At 41.6% G+C, this 17,700-nt stretch overlaps 1 protein-coding gene across 4 annotated transcripts in view; it reads left to right on the forward strand.

Moving 5' to 3' along the window:
- The window catches only part of LOC125771279 (rap guanine nucleotide exchange factor 4), a 112,668-nt gene that overhangs the window by 35,390 nt on the left and 59,578 nt on the right, over positions 1-17,700 (forward strand). For 2 of the 4 annotated variants that reach the window (XM_049441740.1, XM_049441741.1), the window contains exons 3-4: positions 3,398-3,540; positions 5,296-5,390. In XM_049441740.1, coding sequence (XP_049297697.1) covers positions 3,398-3,540; positions 5,296-5,390 — 238 coding nt within the window. Of the gene's footprint in view, positions 1-3,397; positions 3,541-5,295; positions 5,391-11,985; positions 13,151-17,700 lie in introns of those variants that run through there. The other 2 variants (XM_049441744.1, XM_049441745.1) reach the window with 2 other exon arrangements.

The following is a 17,700-nucleotide window of genomic DNA, read 5'->3' on the forward strand; positions in this document are numbered from 1 at the left end:
AAGAATCTGGCGCGCGTGTAAAGCGCAAAAAAGCATAAACTAAATCCCTTCACATTCTCAGCTTCAACTGGTGGTTTTTCTGGGAGTTTTTTTTTATTTGTCTGCACCATCATTGGCAACCTCTTCCTATCTGCACGATCTGCATGCTATCGGCTCACACGCCGGTCCCACATCGTATGCATTGCATTCATTTCCGTTTCCAGTTTCCGCATAAAAATATCCTGAATGGGTTTCCTGAACCATTCCGGAGCGTTACGAGCTGGGAGGCCGTGATGCGGAAAGAAGAAAGTTTTTCCACGACTTCCGCCATGCACAATTCGCTTTGCAGAGCCCCACAGCACAGTATGGCGCCGATAGTGGATTTTCGTGCCAGTATGAGTTCACTCCGGCTTTTTGTGTTGCGGTACACATCCTTTCAGGGGCTCAGGTCAAGCATAATTTTTATTCTTTCACCTCATCGCCGCCGGCATCGCTCGGCATATATTTCCGGGCGTGGGAAAGAAAAGCGTCATAAGTTGCTGTGAAATTGAAATAATGCTCATAATGGTGTCGAACAATGGGATAATGCTTTTGCTTCTTTCAATGCGCTCATGGATGTGCTTGGAGCAGTGGGTATTATTTACCTTTAAATGAGGATTTATTTTTTACTGCTAGATTTTTTTGTATAGTATGCAGTCATGCGTTTTAGTTCAGGGTTGAAAACTGTTAATTAACAAAAAAAAAACGCCTAAAGGTATGCAATGTTTAAACTTGGATCCATTTTTAAACCGTTTAAAGTACTTTGATTTCGTTATTGTGCCTTAAACTTGCCTACATTTTGGCGTAAAACTTCAAAAGCAGTTCTCAGATTACTTGTGATTACATTGCGTAAGCAAAATGGAACATATTTCACACCATTAATCATGCACCAGCCATTCAGCGTCGATTCGCCGAACGAACGAATTCCCTTTCCAACAATCGTATCAATGCGATTGACGTAAATAAAACTGATTTTTATCGTCTCACCTGTCGTACCGAAATTTGTCCTCCATTTTTATCATCGCACACACACAACAAACGGTCCTGGGATGGGGGATGAAAAACGCTATCCGTGCGCGATTGATCTTGACTGTCCCGAGATTTTGAGACAGTTGCACACAACGGAAAGGAAAGGCTACTGAACCGTGGCGCGATACACGCGTGCTGTGAAATATTCATTTATGATAATGCGAGGATACATTTCTTCCTATAAAATCCGACCCATTCACTCGGGTCCTGCCCGCCCATATGCTGGCAGAGGGTGGATTGCTTTGAAAGTCAACCGTGGAGAAGTGCCGGTGAATTTAACGGATCAGTTATGCGCTTGCTAAGGCTTTTTCGGGGAGCTTTTCTCTGTGTGTCGGCACACATAAGACGGCTTACGCTGGTGGGATCGTTGATGCTGAAGTACCTACGAACCGATTCAGCTTTTCGAAGTCGAGGACGACTACACAATCGATTAATGTGTACGGTACTGGGTTTCGTGTGTACACATGTTCGATTAGCATACAGAATGGATCCTTCCTGGAGTCTGTTCTTCAAACTTTTATGCATATCTAATACCACACACAAGACGGTTTTGTGAAAAATTCTACACCGAACGAGATGAATTGTAGCTTTTCCAACATTCTTTTTCAAATGTAATAGAATATTTTGAAGGAATGAAACGTATAATCCCCAATATTTCACAATATTGACAAATTACGTGCTACAGCATGTGGATACATTGCGATACAAAAAGGAGCTCGATGTCGAGGGAGCTGTTGAAAGCGCGGCAATTAGTCGGGGCTGTACTTAGGGATCGTTATCCGCTTGCAGGGATGATATATTTAACCGATTCCGAGATATCCTGCTGGGGATATGGGGCAGACCCATATTTCACTGTTTCCTTTCACACCCGATCATGTATTTATTGTTTTGCCGCCTCCCTGTGGAGTACTTGTTTAGTGAGAATAAAAACAAATCACCCGTCGATGTAGAGCAGGGGCAACAGTGTGGTAGGGAAATAACGTTTATAATCGTGACATGAACGTGGGTTTGGAAAATTTATGTTACTTCCTATTCCGCTTTTCAGCCACGGCTGCGGCGGTTGATTGATTTCACCCGTGCTACCCGTACGCGTGGTGGCTGCGGGCGATATAAGGAAGAAATATCGACTAGCTGATTGGAGTATCGGAATGATGGAAAGGCAAAAAAGGAGAAAAAAAACGATCAAGTTTTTGGAAGGGAAAGCATGTGTAAACCTGAGTTATGGCTTTCATAAATCATTGTATATTTATATAGAAATGACAAACACTACAACACAAGTTTTGGGGAAGGAAAAGTGTCCTTCTGGAATATTTTATTAATTTTGATGGAACTAATTTTTCTTTACTTAAAAAACGCTCTTGTTACATCAGTTTTATAAATTAATTACTAAGAGATGAATTTGCCTAAAAAGTTGTCGTGAATTTCTATAAGTAACGGTAGTCTTACAGCATTATCTTGTTATCAGTATCTTTTAACAAGTCTTATCCCTTGGGTAGCAAGTTGTAGAGTCGAACCATTCATTGAACAGCTTTAAATTCAATTTTAATATCGTCCCCGATGTCATTTTGGAAGACATTCCTCCCACACATTGGAAATCCCCCCCGGGTTTTTTCCGGTTCAACTACACACGGTTAGGCTAGCCAACCATAATTTCATCCGTCTCGGTCGGATGTTTGGTTCTGCTCGTAAAAATAAATCCCCCAAAGGTTGATGCTGTCGTTCCAAGAACTCGCGCCCTCATACCCTCAACACACACTGGCTGGATTGGAGTAGAGCTCACATTACCACGCAAAAGGGCAATCCCTACGTGGATGCTGCAAGTTGATTGGCGACCACGTCAAGCGTTATCCTTTCAAAAGTGAATCGTTGCTTCACCGTGTGTCCTGGAGGGCTTTTAGTAGTAGAGGTTCGGGTTTTTGCTTGATGTTTGCCACACGCGTTACCGTCGGAGCACAAAAATGAACATATTATCTTGCCTTTTTTAATATTGTGCGAAACATGCGGTAGATTATTCGCCCTCAAAAATGCGGATCAAAGGAATGGAAGGTAACGAACCGTCAAGCTGAAGATTTTCGATTTTTTTGTTATATTTTGTTGAAGTTAGATTTTAACTCACTTGCAAGAAAAGAAGTCAGAGAGTAAGTTATGGATGATAAATGCAAAATTCGATTAATGTAATCAGGCGACTCGCAAAGCTTTGACACATGGGAATAGAAGATTGATTTACAATTCTCTGTTTGATTACATTTATCCCTAATTTTTCTATATTCTATACAACTGTGGTTATGAAACAAAAGCTTAAATATTAAATATAAATTAACTAACCTCTTAAACAATTGTCTCCCTACAGGCCTTGTGACCGGAATCTTCGTGACTGTGAGCTAATATCGTGCCGTTTGCGACGGGTTGAGCCACTATGCCGATTACCAGGCTCAGCTCTACAGCAGTTGGCTATGTGTGGTTTCTACGAGGATCTAGAGAAGGGTGTCACGTGTAAGTAGCTTTTTGTGTAGTTAGTGTTGGGTCAAGAGCGAAAGAGGTGCCTCAATCGTTCCGCTCATCTTATTGTGCGCGCTCCCGCACAGCCCACGGGAAAAGGAGGTAGCTCCGTACGGAGCACTACACACAGGAGCGATTGCGCGATGCGTTACCAGGAGCGAAGTTTCGCACCACAAGGAGCGCTGCCATTTTTTTGAGCAATTTAGCAACAATTAAATTTTTTTTTATTTTAATGCGAAATGGTTGCAATAAGTTTCTTTTCACTCAAATAATGCTTTAAAATAAAAAAAGAATAAAAAATCAGAAAAAAATTTTCAAAAAATTTTTACTCGAAAATTTCATAAGGCTTACCCCTTACGATTTTTTTGAGAAATTTTGCAAAAAAATTAAATTGATTTATTTTAATGCCAATTGGTTGCACTATGTTTCTTTTCACTTAAATAATGTTTTAAACAAAAAAAGAATAAAAAATTATAAAAAAAATCAAAAATTATAAAAATTTTAAAACTTCATGAGGCTCATTTTTGCACCAAATTTTGGCTATAACTCGGTCGGTATCCAACGGATCGCCAATCTTTAACTTGTGGTCGATAGATGGCACCAATGGCTACATTTTCTTCTTGGACGGCCATGCCCTCAGATGTCTGTGTCAGAAGTTATTCGAGGAACCAAGTTCCATACCCTGTTTGAGAAAATGTAAAATTTCGTTCATTTTTGCGCCAAGTTTTGCCTATAACTCGGTCGGTATCCAACGGATCGCCAATCTTTAACCTGTGGTCGATAGATGGCACCAATGGCTACATTTTCTTTTTGGACGGCCATGCCCTCAGATGGCTATGCCAGAAGTTATTTGAGGAACCAAGTTCCTTACCCTGTTTGATAAAATGTAAAATTTCGTTCATTTTTCAGCAATTTAGCAAAATTGTATAAATGTGATATTTTTTAATGCGAATTTGTTGCAATAAGTTTCTTTTCACTCAAATAATGCTTTAAATTAAAAAAAGAATAAAAAATCAAAAAAAAAATTTTCAAAAAATTTTCAACTCGAAAATTTCATAAGGCTTACCCCTTACGATTTTTTTGGGAAATTTTGCAAAAAAAATTAAATTGATTTATTTTAATGCGAATTTGTTGCAATACGTTTCTTTTCACTCAAATAATGCTTTAAATTAAAAAAAGAATAAAAAATAATAAAAAAATAAAAAAAATATTTTCAACTCGAAAATTTCATAAGGCTTACTCCTTGCCAATTTTTTGGGAAATTTAGCAAAATTTTAAAAAATGTTTTATTTTAATGCGAATCGATTGAAATGACTTTTTTCACTCAAATAATGCTTTAAATAAAAAAAAAGAATAAAAAACAAAAAATAAATAACAAAAAAATCAAAAAAATTGAAAATTTCCTATAGCTCCTATGGGTCAAGAGCGACAGAGGTATATCAAGCGCCCCGGTCATCTTATTGTGCGCGCTCCCGCACAGCTCACGGAAAAAAGAGGTAGCTGTATCGCAGGAATCGCTCCTGGGTGCAGCTCTGCTTGTGGTGCGAAACTTCGCTCCTGGGAGCGCATCGCACAATCGCTCCTGTGTGCAGCGCTTCCAGGAGCTACCTCAAGCGCACCGCACACTTTAGAGAGTGAGGGCGGTGCGCTCCGCTCTTGCAAAAGAGCTACTTGACCCAACACTATGTGTAGTACAACCAAATATAAAATTTTAGTAAATACATTGCCGATCGATTCTTGTTGTTACAGTATTCCGTGCTGGAGAGCAAGGACGCTACTGGTATGCAGTGTTGGGAGGCCAGCTCGAAGTACGATACCATGCGGCTGACACAAAAGATGGAAAGGTAGGTAATTTTATTCTTCCATTCAAACTTACATTAAACTACAACGAAAGAAGGGTTTGTGTTTGGATGTTATCATCTTCTCGAAGTATCCAAGATTATGGACATGTTTCGTTCATTTATAGTTGAATATTTTAAGAAGAATTTATTTGCAAATCTCCTCCAAAGCTTGTGGAGATTATGATTAAGAAAAAACCCCATAACGGAAGCCCTGTTAGGATTATTGATAGAAACACACGTATCAGCGCATCAATGTCTTGGACTTCTGGAGTAGTAGCTTAATTTGAAATTCATGAGCTTCCCCAGATTGCTTCCTGATTGTGTGTGTGTGTCTGTGTAATCCGTGACCTAAAGTATTGCGGACGTGATCTTCGCTACGGACCGGAAGAGAGATTCCTTTATTCGGTTCATTGTTATGTATTTGCTATGGAACAGTGTATGTTCGAGTACGAAGTCTTACTTCAATCATACTTTGAAAGTCAAATGCTGAGAACCCCATTATGCTTGAAGAAACGAAAAGCAGAGTTACCGAATGGGTGTATTTATTTCACGACTTTAATTTCAACTTCACACATAATACGCCATCGACTCCCGTCAATCAATACGGCTTGTTTGTGCATGCTGTACGAGCGCTACGGCACGCATAAAACGAGCTGATTGTGGTTGTTTCAGGCTGCCGTCTTTGGGTTGATGTAAAACAAACGACATCACAACAAAGGTGTCATCTTACGGTGCTGCCTTTCTGGTGTGGAAGGTCTGGTCCAGGCGCTGAGACTCCATTCGGCACACGTTGCCAGGGGCGTGCCGTGTGTTGGTGCTGGCGAGTAAAGTGGTTACTTCGTTCTGTGGATCAAATTACACCTCACCGATATGATGCCATGATGTCATGCCGAAACGATGACACAACATATTGGTGAATGTGTAGAAGAAAGACTTCCCATTTAGTACACGAGCTCATGCTCTTTCTCCGAAACAGTATGCTACTTGAAGGCTTAATTAATTAAGATCTTAAAAACACTTAAAGCGAGAAGTGGCACTACATTCCAACCAAATACCGCAAGCAATTCAAGAACCTCAATGTTTTTGGATTCGATTGAAGTTGATTAGCGGTGGTCTCGGTCCAATTACTTGACACTCTCCACAGTGTTTTTTTGGGGAAGCAGTGTCGAGTCAACCAGATCTCCATTTGACCAAGATACGACGCAAAAATCCTTCTACAAGAACGCACGCTAATCAAGCTCAATCAATAAAACCTCGCGCAATGGAGCACATGGTCTGATCACGGCCACTTGAGAGCATGAAAGAATGGAGCATCTCAGCTGTGCGACTAATTGCAGACGGAAACTATCTGCTGAAGGCAATCCAGTAGTTTGGACACAGTTCCAAAACAGCACAAAAAACTCACTTTCTTTTGCCGGTGGTTGGTTCGATGGTCCGAACAACCAGGAGGGTCGAAACAACATCAGCTCGGGTAACACAACCGGAAAGAGATTACATTCGGGCGGACGTGACCTCACGTAATCGGAGCACTTCCGATGAGCGGGATGAATTACTCTCTCGCTGCCTTGGTGCCTTGCTCGTCGGTAAGAGTTGGATGAAGATGCGTGAAAGTGTTTGAGTGGTGTCGTCCACAATTTGATACGTGGAACGATCTACCACGCAGTCAGATTTGATTGTCCTTCTTTGATTGAAGGTAAAATATCATAAGCGATTTTCGATGGTTTTCAACCGTCTCTCTTCTGGTTATTTATTTGAAATGAAAAGTTCAAATGACTTTTTTATCTTACCTTATAATATTTTATTTATTTATCTTTATCTCTTTAAAGAATTTATCATCTCGTCATGAAATTCAACTGACGTGATGCTACCTACTCTCACTTTTGATTATTTTCCTTCCACACACTCTGGCAACGAATGCGGTCTGTTTCATCGACTGAAACTCACTGCACCGTTCACAACATTGTCCACAGCAGTGAAACAAAACAGAATTCTCCGGCTTCTCCTATAGCTAGTTGGCTTCTCGCTGTTTCAAAGCGTCCCGAACCCTGGACTCCCGGGCTTAGGTTATTACTGGTGTTGTTTATTTATTTGTCAAACAACATTCTCCATTCCCGGGCGTTTGCACGTACACCCGCGTTGTTGCCACCGTATTCACGAGGTGTAATTTCCTTTTTCACTTCCGTAATTTCCTTTTCTACCATTTCGGTCGGGTTTGTCTGTGGCCAGGACGGAAGGTAGTCGTTGGTTTTAGGGTAGGGCGGATACATTTTTTTTGGGTAGAAATTTTGTCCTTTCTTGCAAAAATCCCGGACTTGGATGCTACAAAGCTGGAACGTGTAACGATCGCAGGAAAATCCCCCGAGGTGGGTCCGAGATTCGAGCGTTTAATATTTTGTTGTTTACGCAAATGTATCACTTTACAGACGGTGGCCGTTGTGTCGTCGGTTGTCGTTACGATGCGGTTGTGTATTTTCGGTGCAAGTAAGAGATTGTTGGTTAGAAGGTAAAATATGCCCTCGGTGCTGGAACTTTTTAAAATGTGTTTGTTTTGTCTGGTTTTGGTGGGAGCAAACCGAGAGTTGCTCGTGCCGAAACTGATTCAGTCATCAAACAACTTAACTCAATCTTTTCCATTTTCACTTCACTTGGTTAAACAATGCATCATGGTTGTAGCAAAAAAAATCGTAAGTCATACAGTAACGAATTTCCTTGAGAAATGATCAATAGCTCCTGTAACTCATTGGTGAATAGTATTGCTTTTTAGAAATAAAATATGAGCTAGTTGGGAAACCATGTTTTATTTTTCTGCATTTCTCCATTTCTCTTTGCTTCCTGTTATGATGAAATCTATGAGCATTGGATTGGAAATTCCCTATTGAACAGTGCTTCTCTTGCCAGCATTGGGTTGGTAAGTTTTTTTTTTATTTCTCGCTTGATTTTACTGCACGCCAATGTTTGCACAACCCGTAGAGCGTAAATCCAAGCGCATACGAACAAGAGGATAAACGGCGGGGAAATTTAATGTAAACTTTGCAACTGCACCGTACACAAAGGAATCGAAGCATCGCGAGAACGTAGCTCCCGTACTCGGGAGTACTGAAATTGGATGCTCTCGGTTAGTAAATTTCAATTTCAACCTCTTTCATATCCCAAACCCTGTTCTAGCGTGGCAGAAGTACGGCAACAAAACATTGCAATGCTCTCCACAGCTCCCCACGGTGCACAATGTGTGAAATGTTGTACAAATCCTGGTTTGAGCCATTCCCGAGTAAGAACTCGGATGGAGCAATGACTCCACGTTCGGCTAAGCGTTCTATTTTCACGCTATTGATGTCTTGTGGTAGAATCGATTGTACCTACTGTGGGTGTTGTTGTGGCTTTCCGTTTTCAACACCTTGCACCATAACTCGTGTTGAGAACATTACCTCGCCCCCGGGAACAAAGTGTGGAGGCGTCTGTTTATGGACGGTATTGTGCAATTTCTTCCACTGCGTCGAACCGAGCCAATAATCGACATGATGAAATTGCTTGCAGTACCTTCGCTTTGCTGTGCTGGACAGTCCTTCTCGACATGGTCATTATGATTACGGGCAGTTCTATCAACAAGTTGCAAAACAGCTGAGTCTACCGAAACGCCTGAATGTAGGCAACACTTTTCCCCCCAATTGTTGGAGCCACATTCGAGAGTGCGAGTCAGAAATGAACGGTGAACGTTGATGTTTGTGCTGATATAAATTCAATTATGAAATTAATTCGTTCCTATTAAGTAATCAACTGTACATTATTTTCCTTCACTTGGCAATTTCTCCGTCCACCGTTGGAGAGTGTTTGCGTTTTTGGGTGCGTTGCGTTCCCAGTCGACTCCCATCGCCGAAGAAGCAGAACCAACGCTTCATGCTCGGCTAGGACGGACAATTGTCTCTGAATTATGCTGATTTGATTCTGTCTCTGTTTCTGTCTGGTTTATGCTGGATTTGCTTTCAACGGAGGACATTTGTATGTGAGCGTGTAGGGGTGTAGTGTTTTGTCAACGAGTTTGTTACTGTTACTGTTAGATTTGTATCGCCGTACCATGTCTAAACCGACTACAACCTTCAGCATGAATAATGGAAAATTGTTACCATTCGCCGTGGTTTTCTGGTAATTTTCCGACCCGCTTCAATTCCATAGAAGTGAGCACATTACCATCAGCTAACTATCATCGCAGCACCGCACCGCATGGAAGTCTTTTATGTTGTTGCAAAAGCATATCTAATACCATTTATGATGTGGTTGCTTTTCGATGCCAAAGACGATAATGATGATGATGATGGCGGTGGTGTTGACTTTAAGCAGCCAAACGTTACGATAATTTATTCGATTAAACATCCAAAAGCCAGCGAAAGAGTAGCGACGCGGTTTAAGCAATGTTCGGAGGTGGGCGATGTTAGCGGATCATGTCGAAATGCTAATGAGCGGTGGAATGTTTGTATGTGCGAAAATATTGAACAGCGTGACGGAACGCGTGTGCTTTACATTAGGATAAAAGGAGGGACTATTTCGCAGACTAGATGAAGAAGAACCACAAATAATTAGTAATCATTTGCGTTTGATCTCGTAGCGTGACGGTGAATGGTATGCGATATGTGATGTGATAGTAAAAGAATGTTCAAGCTCTTTTAGACGATCGAATGCTACAGAAAGTGCCATAACGTTACCAGGAAACGTGTTATGCTATTCATCAGATCAGTATTTTATTTGATGTATAATAATTAAGCTGTAATAATTATACATCGCTCGATTGGATAATAAAATGGACCACAAAAATGAAAGGATTTAATGTTTTCTAAACGAAGCGATCTGCGGTCTTACATCACACCTGCAGGAACCGTGGCGTGGTCCATACCTTTCGCGAAAACCCCACACGCCGTTGTCAATTTATGCAACCATTTCCTTCCAAAAACCGTTCACTCGCCGGTTTCTGTCCAAAAAGGCTGTGCAATGTGTTCCTGCTCTACGGAATCGATAGGTAAGATTAATCCCACCCCAAAAACGGTGTAGGCTCTGATGCCACACGGACCGCTAGTGGAATGTGCACACATGGAACAAGCAAGCAGCAAGCAGATACATTGCGAACGACACCAACTTGGCGGGAAGTTGCTGACACCCAGCGGAAGGCGGCTGCTGTTTCGGTTGACGCATTGGTTTGTTTGCACTTGTTTATTTGTGGGCCTGTTTTGTTGATGTGTTGCGGTCGTTTGCATTACAGTGGCTAGTGTGGAGAATGACACACTCGACAGCAGCTTATGCTTTCTGGTTCGGAATTCGCCTTTCATCACTCTGCTCAGTGTACATTCGTTAAGGTGCCTGTAAACGATTAGCAAAAGTGAATATTAATTTAGTTTTAAAATATTAAACTAAAATTAAACTTATCAAAAATTTACTTTTAACAATTACACAAACAAATTGTAACTAAAAATATTAAAACTAACACAACTTGCACAGTCACATAAGACTAAGCATTCCACCTTCAAGCAACACATCCACCACATATCGGGTGCTTTTCTCTAATTACCCTATTTAACTCAGCACGCCTGTCGTCTCGAGTGGTTCGAGACAAATCTTGCCTTCTTCTTGCCTTAAACTATTTCCACTAGTTTGTTTGCTTACGTATCTTCGTGCTCTCTTGGTACTTTGTTCGCTTTCAACACATTCCACCGATCGTCAATGTTTCGTTCCCAGCTCCCACGTAGGCGAGTTGTTCGATCATGCTTCCAGGCTATGTTGGCTTAGGTCAACTTACGGAGCTGTGAAGGGATTTTTCTGCAGTACCGTGAAAAAGTAAAGAAAATGAATTGATAAATGAAGATGTCTTTCTAACGCTCTTTGCTCTACTACTTATTCGATGTGTGGAAATCAGTTGAGCAAACAGCAACTCTGTGAATCTCCTTAGCTGGATGGAACTGGTTAGTGATACTAACTTTCTTTAAATCCTTGAATAACTCTGTATCCCTTGGTACTGAATCATAATTATGTATGATCATGAGAGCTTTTTTTGACACAGTTTCAGTTTGAAGAAAATATTGTTGATATTAAAGACTCATATTAAAATAAAATCAAAACTTGTATAATTAAATTTAATTTAAGACACAAAATATTGGTCCCCTCTCTCCCATTCCCCCTTAAAATTCCCCTTAGAGGTTGATTGGCTTTTGTTTGTTTTTTCCGTCCAGCTGTTATGGTCACCGTTCCACTTGCACTAATTTCATCGTGATACGGTTTCTGTAATCGATTACGATCAGCTAAACGCCGCGTCGTTTCCTTCGCGCTCATTCATTTCATCTTTACCGCCTGGTAACGCTGCCACGCTCCGTCACGATCGCCGCCACATTCGGAGAGAACGGGAGAGAACGAGAGAAGAAAGCAAGTTTTGATGCAACGATCGATCGACAGCATACAAACTTTTGAGAAGATCGTGTTGTTGTGCAGGAAAGTGCATCCCCCACCCCCCACTCCCTGTCTTCCTCCCTTCCTTTCTCACTCCCTCTCCGTTCGCGATCAGATCGTCTACTTGCATCAGACATCGGGGATGGGATGTGTGAGAGTGTCAGCATCCGGCGGGCTTTTCTCACTCTCTCTCGCTCACGGTCCCATTTTAATATCGCATTATCTCTCGTTCCGCACTCACGCCTAGCACTGGGGGTTGTGCTTTTTTTCGGCTCGGGAATGTTGCACGCAGTGTCAGTTTAGCTGTGGTTGCCGTCGACAGTGCGTACGCATTCGCTTTTAGCGCCATTTCTACGAAACGTGTCTCGGCGTCGGACGTACGCGCATTCCAAGCTGCTGGTGGTTACGATTTTGTGCTTTTGTGCCTTTCCGCGATCGCATCGTACGAGCTGGTGCGTGTATTTATTTAGTGCAGATGCATTCTCGGTGCAGTGTTTGCATTTGAACAACCAATTTGTTTATGTGTGTGTGTGTTCGTGTGGGTGTTCGACGACCAGTAGTGGTCAACCGTCAACCGGTCAATAGGTTATTTGATTGGGAATTTATTTGTCCCACCTCGTACCGTACGACTGTATCAATATCTGTTGCATCGATTAGATCGCGAACGGTCGTGGGCGAACGAAAGTGAAGCGGTGATTGAGAGTGGATCCCCCAAAAAAAAATAAAAAATAAACACCCGAGGGTTATTTGCAGTTAGTGGTGACCTCCCCAGTTTAGTGTCTTTTCGAACCGGAATGTCAAAACCATTACGTGCATTCGCTCAACCCATATGGTAGGCGAATAATTGCGAACAAGAGGGTCCACCTTTTTGTGCCGCAAAGTTTCGATGTCAACTCCACCCGGCCGATCGTCATCGGTGCTGTTTAACGTTTGCTTTCCTTCCACAAGTATTGGTGCAATTTCGTTCGAGTAAACAGTGTTACCGAATGGTTGGCACAGGAAGCTGGCCGGGGGTAATAATGTTTGCATAGGCAACATCAAATCAACCAAACAGCTGGTATATGAGCGCACAACCCACGCTGACGGTGATAAGAAGCAGTAAGGAGGTTGTTTACCTGCACCGGTCCTTCTAATAAATCGTGTGTGATAAGATAAGGTGATTCAGCAGGGAATAAACAGCTTGGTACTGTGTGATAAAACTATATGCATTAGGTTGGCGGCTTTTGCTCACTAAAGTGCGTAAGCTTCGTGCTGATATAGATTATTGGTGAACGACTTAAAATTCTAGCAGCTTCTGAAGAGTTTGAAATATTTCTTCACGTAGATTGGATTTTCCAGTAAGTAATCAATTGTTTTGTCGAAATTATACTCTCATACGTGTACAGCAACAAACTCATCAGCTGAATGTTTGTTTTAGCAAACCTTGCGTCTGTCAAACAAACATCAGTAACGCATTAGCTCATGTTAAGATCAATTTCCCTCCCAAACAATTGTTTACACTTTTCAACATCAATAACCTGGAAGAGGGGGGTAGAAATGCCAACTCCTAGTAACTCCATTTCGGTAGCAACGCTTTACGATTAATCAATCTCCTTCCCTTTTACAAAAAACAAAACCATGTACCTTCATCGTATCGATCACCAATCGATCCGAACGGAAAACGATCATTGCCGCAATCCAGCGTGAGATTGAAACCTTCGTCCCTCAGACGCAGTGGTAGCTAAAATGGTTGCGAGAGATTAAAATGTGCACTGGTACGCAAAACGGTGGCGGATATGGTGAAGGTTTTTGCGCTTTAACAATTGCCACGCCACCCATAAAGGGTGCACACTGTCATGGCGGACTGGAGGAACTGACAGTAAAGGAAAGGGAAGTGTAAACACTAAAACAACGGCGTCAATAGTGACAATAAATTATTGAAAATAAAAGGCACTAGCGAAGTACACACCGCAAAACAATTAAAGTGATATTGGTGGCAACTAATAAATGTGACATTGATCGAAAAGCGGGTCAAGTTTCACTACTTTCCCGACAGAGGGACTGTCGTTCCGGGACAAGTGTCACGTAGTAGCGCAGCCGTTGTCCATTGTAGTGCAGCCAATTAGCATCGCCAAGCGCCAGTGTTTTCAATTGGCGGCGATCAAATTGTGCTTTTGCAATATCAAGCAAATGACACACATTTGTCGTTTGATGCACAACGAAACAACTTGCGCAAACGCTCATCAACGGGCAGATTTGTTTGATGATTGAGACACCTCCGCAAAAGGCTCATCAGTCCATGTATGGTGCGTACGCCATTATTGATTGTTAGTTACAAACCTAGGCATTGTCATAAAAACAAGCTTTCGAAACGCCTACCAGCATTTAGATATTGGAGAGGTTCAGTAGATTTTTTTATCAATACCCTACAGAACCATCATTACCTTCAATGTCAATCGAATGTGTTGCCCTGTGTAATTCTTACCGCAACTGTTTCAAAGATTGTTTCTTGTTCCTTTTTCCCATGTGTGTCGCTGGCAAATAAAGCAACGATTTTCGGCTAGTAAAGCGCATCATTTAGCGCTCAGTAAGTTGTGCTTAAAATCTGCATTAACGATCCTATAATTTGCTACACCATGTGGGTGTCCTCGACTGTTGTGGACGAGCGATCCATTTCATTCACGATCGCTGCCACGTTCGTGTGGGTTTGTACGTGAAACCACATGGCTGAACTCTATTTCAACCAAAAACTCATTGTTTACGGAGTAAGTTTTTCATAGTGTTTCATTTCTTTGCCAAAACAAACGAAAACGAAAAAAAAATCACCACGAAATGCTAAACTTGAACCACCGTACCACGCAACAACGCGCCACGAACAACCAACCCGTGGTACCTAATTTGGCAACGAAACCCACGATCGGAATCCAAAACACCTACACCCACATTGTTACGACTCCCAGTGCCTGGCGTTGAGTTGGCGTCTGTTTTGGATAATCCGGCAGACTAGTGTGGTCAGCTTTAACGCCGATCTCTAAGCCGCAAACAAACGGTGACATTTATCGGGGCAAGTGTCACATATCGTTTCGGACTTTTTCGGACAGTGATGTATGAAAGTGAAACCGTTGTCAGTGAAACATTTTTGTGTTTTTTTTTTGGATCGCCGTATCTTGAAGGACCAGTGGCGCCGAAATCAACACAGTGATAGTTGACCTTGTTTTTGGTGGGTGAATGATATTTCTCGATCGAACCATTTATTTTTATAGTTTTTATTTTCCTTATTTGCTATCTGAAACCGTAAATTTGTATTACCTTATCATGTTATGATTGAAGGTGAAATTATTGGATCTAATGAACACAGAACATCGATATGATAGATTTGCAAAACCAAGCATAATGTCAACAAGAATACAAAATATCAGCAAGATATCATTAGCACCAAGACACCCCTTCAACGTTCCTATACGATTAAATTCGTTGGTAATGTTCACATCATTAGCGCCTGGGTCTTAACAAGGTCACGGCAGTTCAGTAATGTCAATACCTTAATTCGCCGTAATTACATTACGACGTGACGTTGAGCAACAAACCGAACTCCAATAATTTCCAGTCATGATCGATCGATCCTTTTGCGCTTGTGGTAATCATATAAACAGCAATACTGAAGGTGGTTTGTAGGAGTTATTCAAAAAGTCTAAGTATCATGACTTGCACTGTACTTGCAATTGGATACTCGGTGAGAACCTTCATTAACGGCAGGACACCTTTTGTGGTTGAATGCAATAGGATTTAATTGAAGCTTAATGAGCTATTGTTTGGTGTGACGAAAGGTTATTAAGCTAACAGAAAAAAAGCCCGCTTCATCTTTAACTGCACAAATCTATACATTTGATATCTAGAAAAATATCAATACTTTAGAGAAATTGTCAATATTTTTATCTTAGGCCTTCTAAGAGGCCCTCTCAACTGCCTCGTTTATCTAAACTGCAACTAAACAATAATCTTGATGAATAAAAATGTTTTATTTGTTATCTCGTGTAACAAATCAAGATCTTCAAAGTAAAAAGAACCAAGCTATTTCGCTCAATAGGATTTACGCACTGCACCGAAATCGTCCAATGTTTAGCCCAAAAAACTCATACACACGTTTCCACCGGAAGCAATGTTTACTTTATACATATCTAGGCCGCATATCTTAACGATGGCTGTCGCTGAGTGTTAAAGTCTCATCAATCAAGATACACGCCCCGTAGGGGGGGAAGATGGCACGAGTCTACCTCCAAGAACCGCTAGAAAGACGAACGATGATGATGATGATGAAGATGAGCGTTTAAAAGAAGCATAAGAGCCATTGGTGAAAGATTATTTTGCTCTTTTTTCACGACTCCCGTACTCGCGGACAAGTGCGTATACTTCCGCATCGGCAATGTCCGACTGGTAGGCTTTTTATGTCTACAACAAAGTTCCATTAGGCGAATGTTGTGGTACATCAAGCAGAGTACTTACCTTAGCTCACAGGGCTGGGCAAGAAAAAAAGGGTAGGTGACAAATGGTTGGTGGCGGTTAAGATGACTTTCCAAGAGAGGTTGGTTGGTGATGTCTAAGTTATATCTAATTAAACGCGTCGCCTGTTCCCGCTACCAGAGGTATGGCTTTTTTGTTGGTGGACTGCTTCCGGCTCTGCTTCGAACCAGCTGTAGTAATATGCAAACCGATAACTGTGGGTTCACGTCAACAAGTTAGTCGATAGCAAAAAACTTCCATTCCCATTCCAGTTCCACTTTAACGCCACGTTCCGGTCGAATCACAGAGACCCGAAGATAACAACTTCTAGCCAGCTGGCGAACTGCGAGGGGATTCTTGAGCAATGGCAGAATGAAGCGGTCTTTTGAGGTATCACGGCTTTGCGAGTGATTTCTTTCTCCGCTGTCTCTGATGTACGTGCGAAAAGCAACTTCGGGGTCTGTAACGACGTTCATAAACATAGCGGTATCTTGTGGAAAAACGCTTCCGTGCCGTAGCACCCAGGTGAAGTTTGCTCTTTTTTTTTGCACACTTGATTTTCTTTCTTTCTTTTATATCCACGACTACTTCTTGACTGTCTAGTGCTGCCCAATGGGAAGGTCATACAGTGTTGCCGGTCAAGGTTTTGGAGTGGTTTGGAATCTTTTTTTGATAGAGAGGTTGGAATTCGCCATGAACAAAGCTGGTCGACGGGTTGACGATGAATTATTTAACGCCATTGCTAATTTTGAACAATTCCTCCCGGTGGCCATTTCTGGAGCTTCTTAGCTTCCATCGGGAATAGCTGGAATGGTGTGCTGGATTGGAACAAAAAAAAAATAGAGTACACGACGAGTTTTACACATAATTCATAATTTTCTGCTTCTTGCTTCATTCAAACTTGTCTTATCTAGGCATTAGAAACACGCAACTACCATTTACGAATGGTCTAATTTCGATGTGCAACAACCGGGAACGGCAGAATGACAAACGCTGTTGCTCTCGTTCCATTGGAATCGTTTCTTTTATTTTTGCGATTGCATCCAGCGCTCACCAGCGTCAGATGAAAGGTCTAAAACTTTCCAAACAAAACCTTTCCGACAGAATGTTTCTCACCATTCATTAGAAGCAGGAAGCGTCATTCGGCTACAAATTAGCTTCTGGAGCTTCATAAAGGTATAATGTTGCGTTCATGCCGAATGTTAATTCAATTTGATATTAAAGCAAACGGAATGGCCGAAATGGAATGCAAAAGAGTCTTGATGGGTACGCTTTGTCGGCTTTTTCAACGCGATTTTGGATAGTAATGATAGTTAGTGATGTAAGTGAGGACAATAAAACTAAGTAACATCTGTTCTTGGTTGACACATCAAAACCAAATAATAATTCTTCGTTTGTTACCTCTACC

This window comes from Anopheles funestus, chromosome 3RL (assembly GCF_943734845.2).
Source record: "Anopheles funestus chromosome 3RL, idAnoFuneDA-416_04, whole genome shotgun sequence".
NCBI lineage: Eukaryota > Metazoa > Arthropoda > Insecta > Diptera > Culicidae > Anopheles > Anopheles funestus.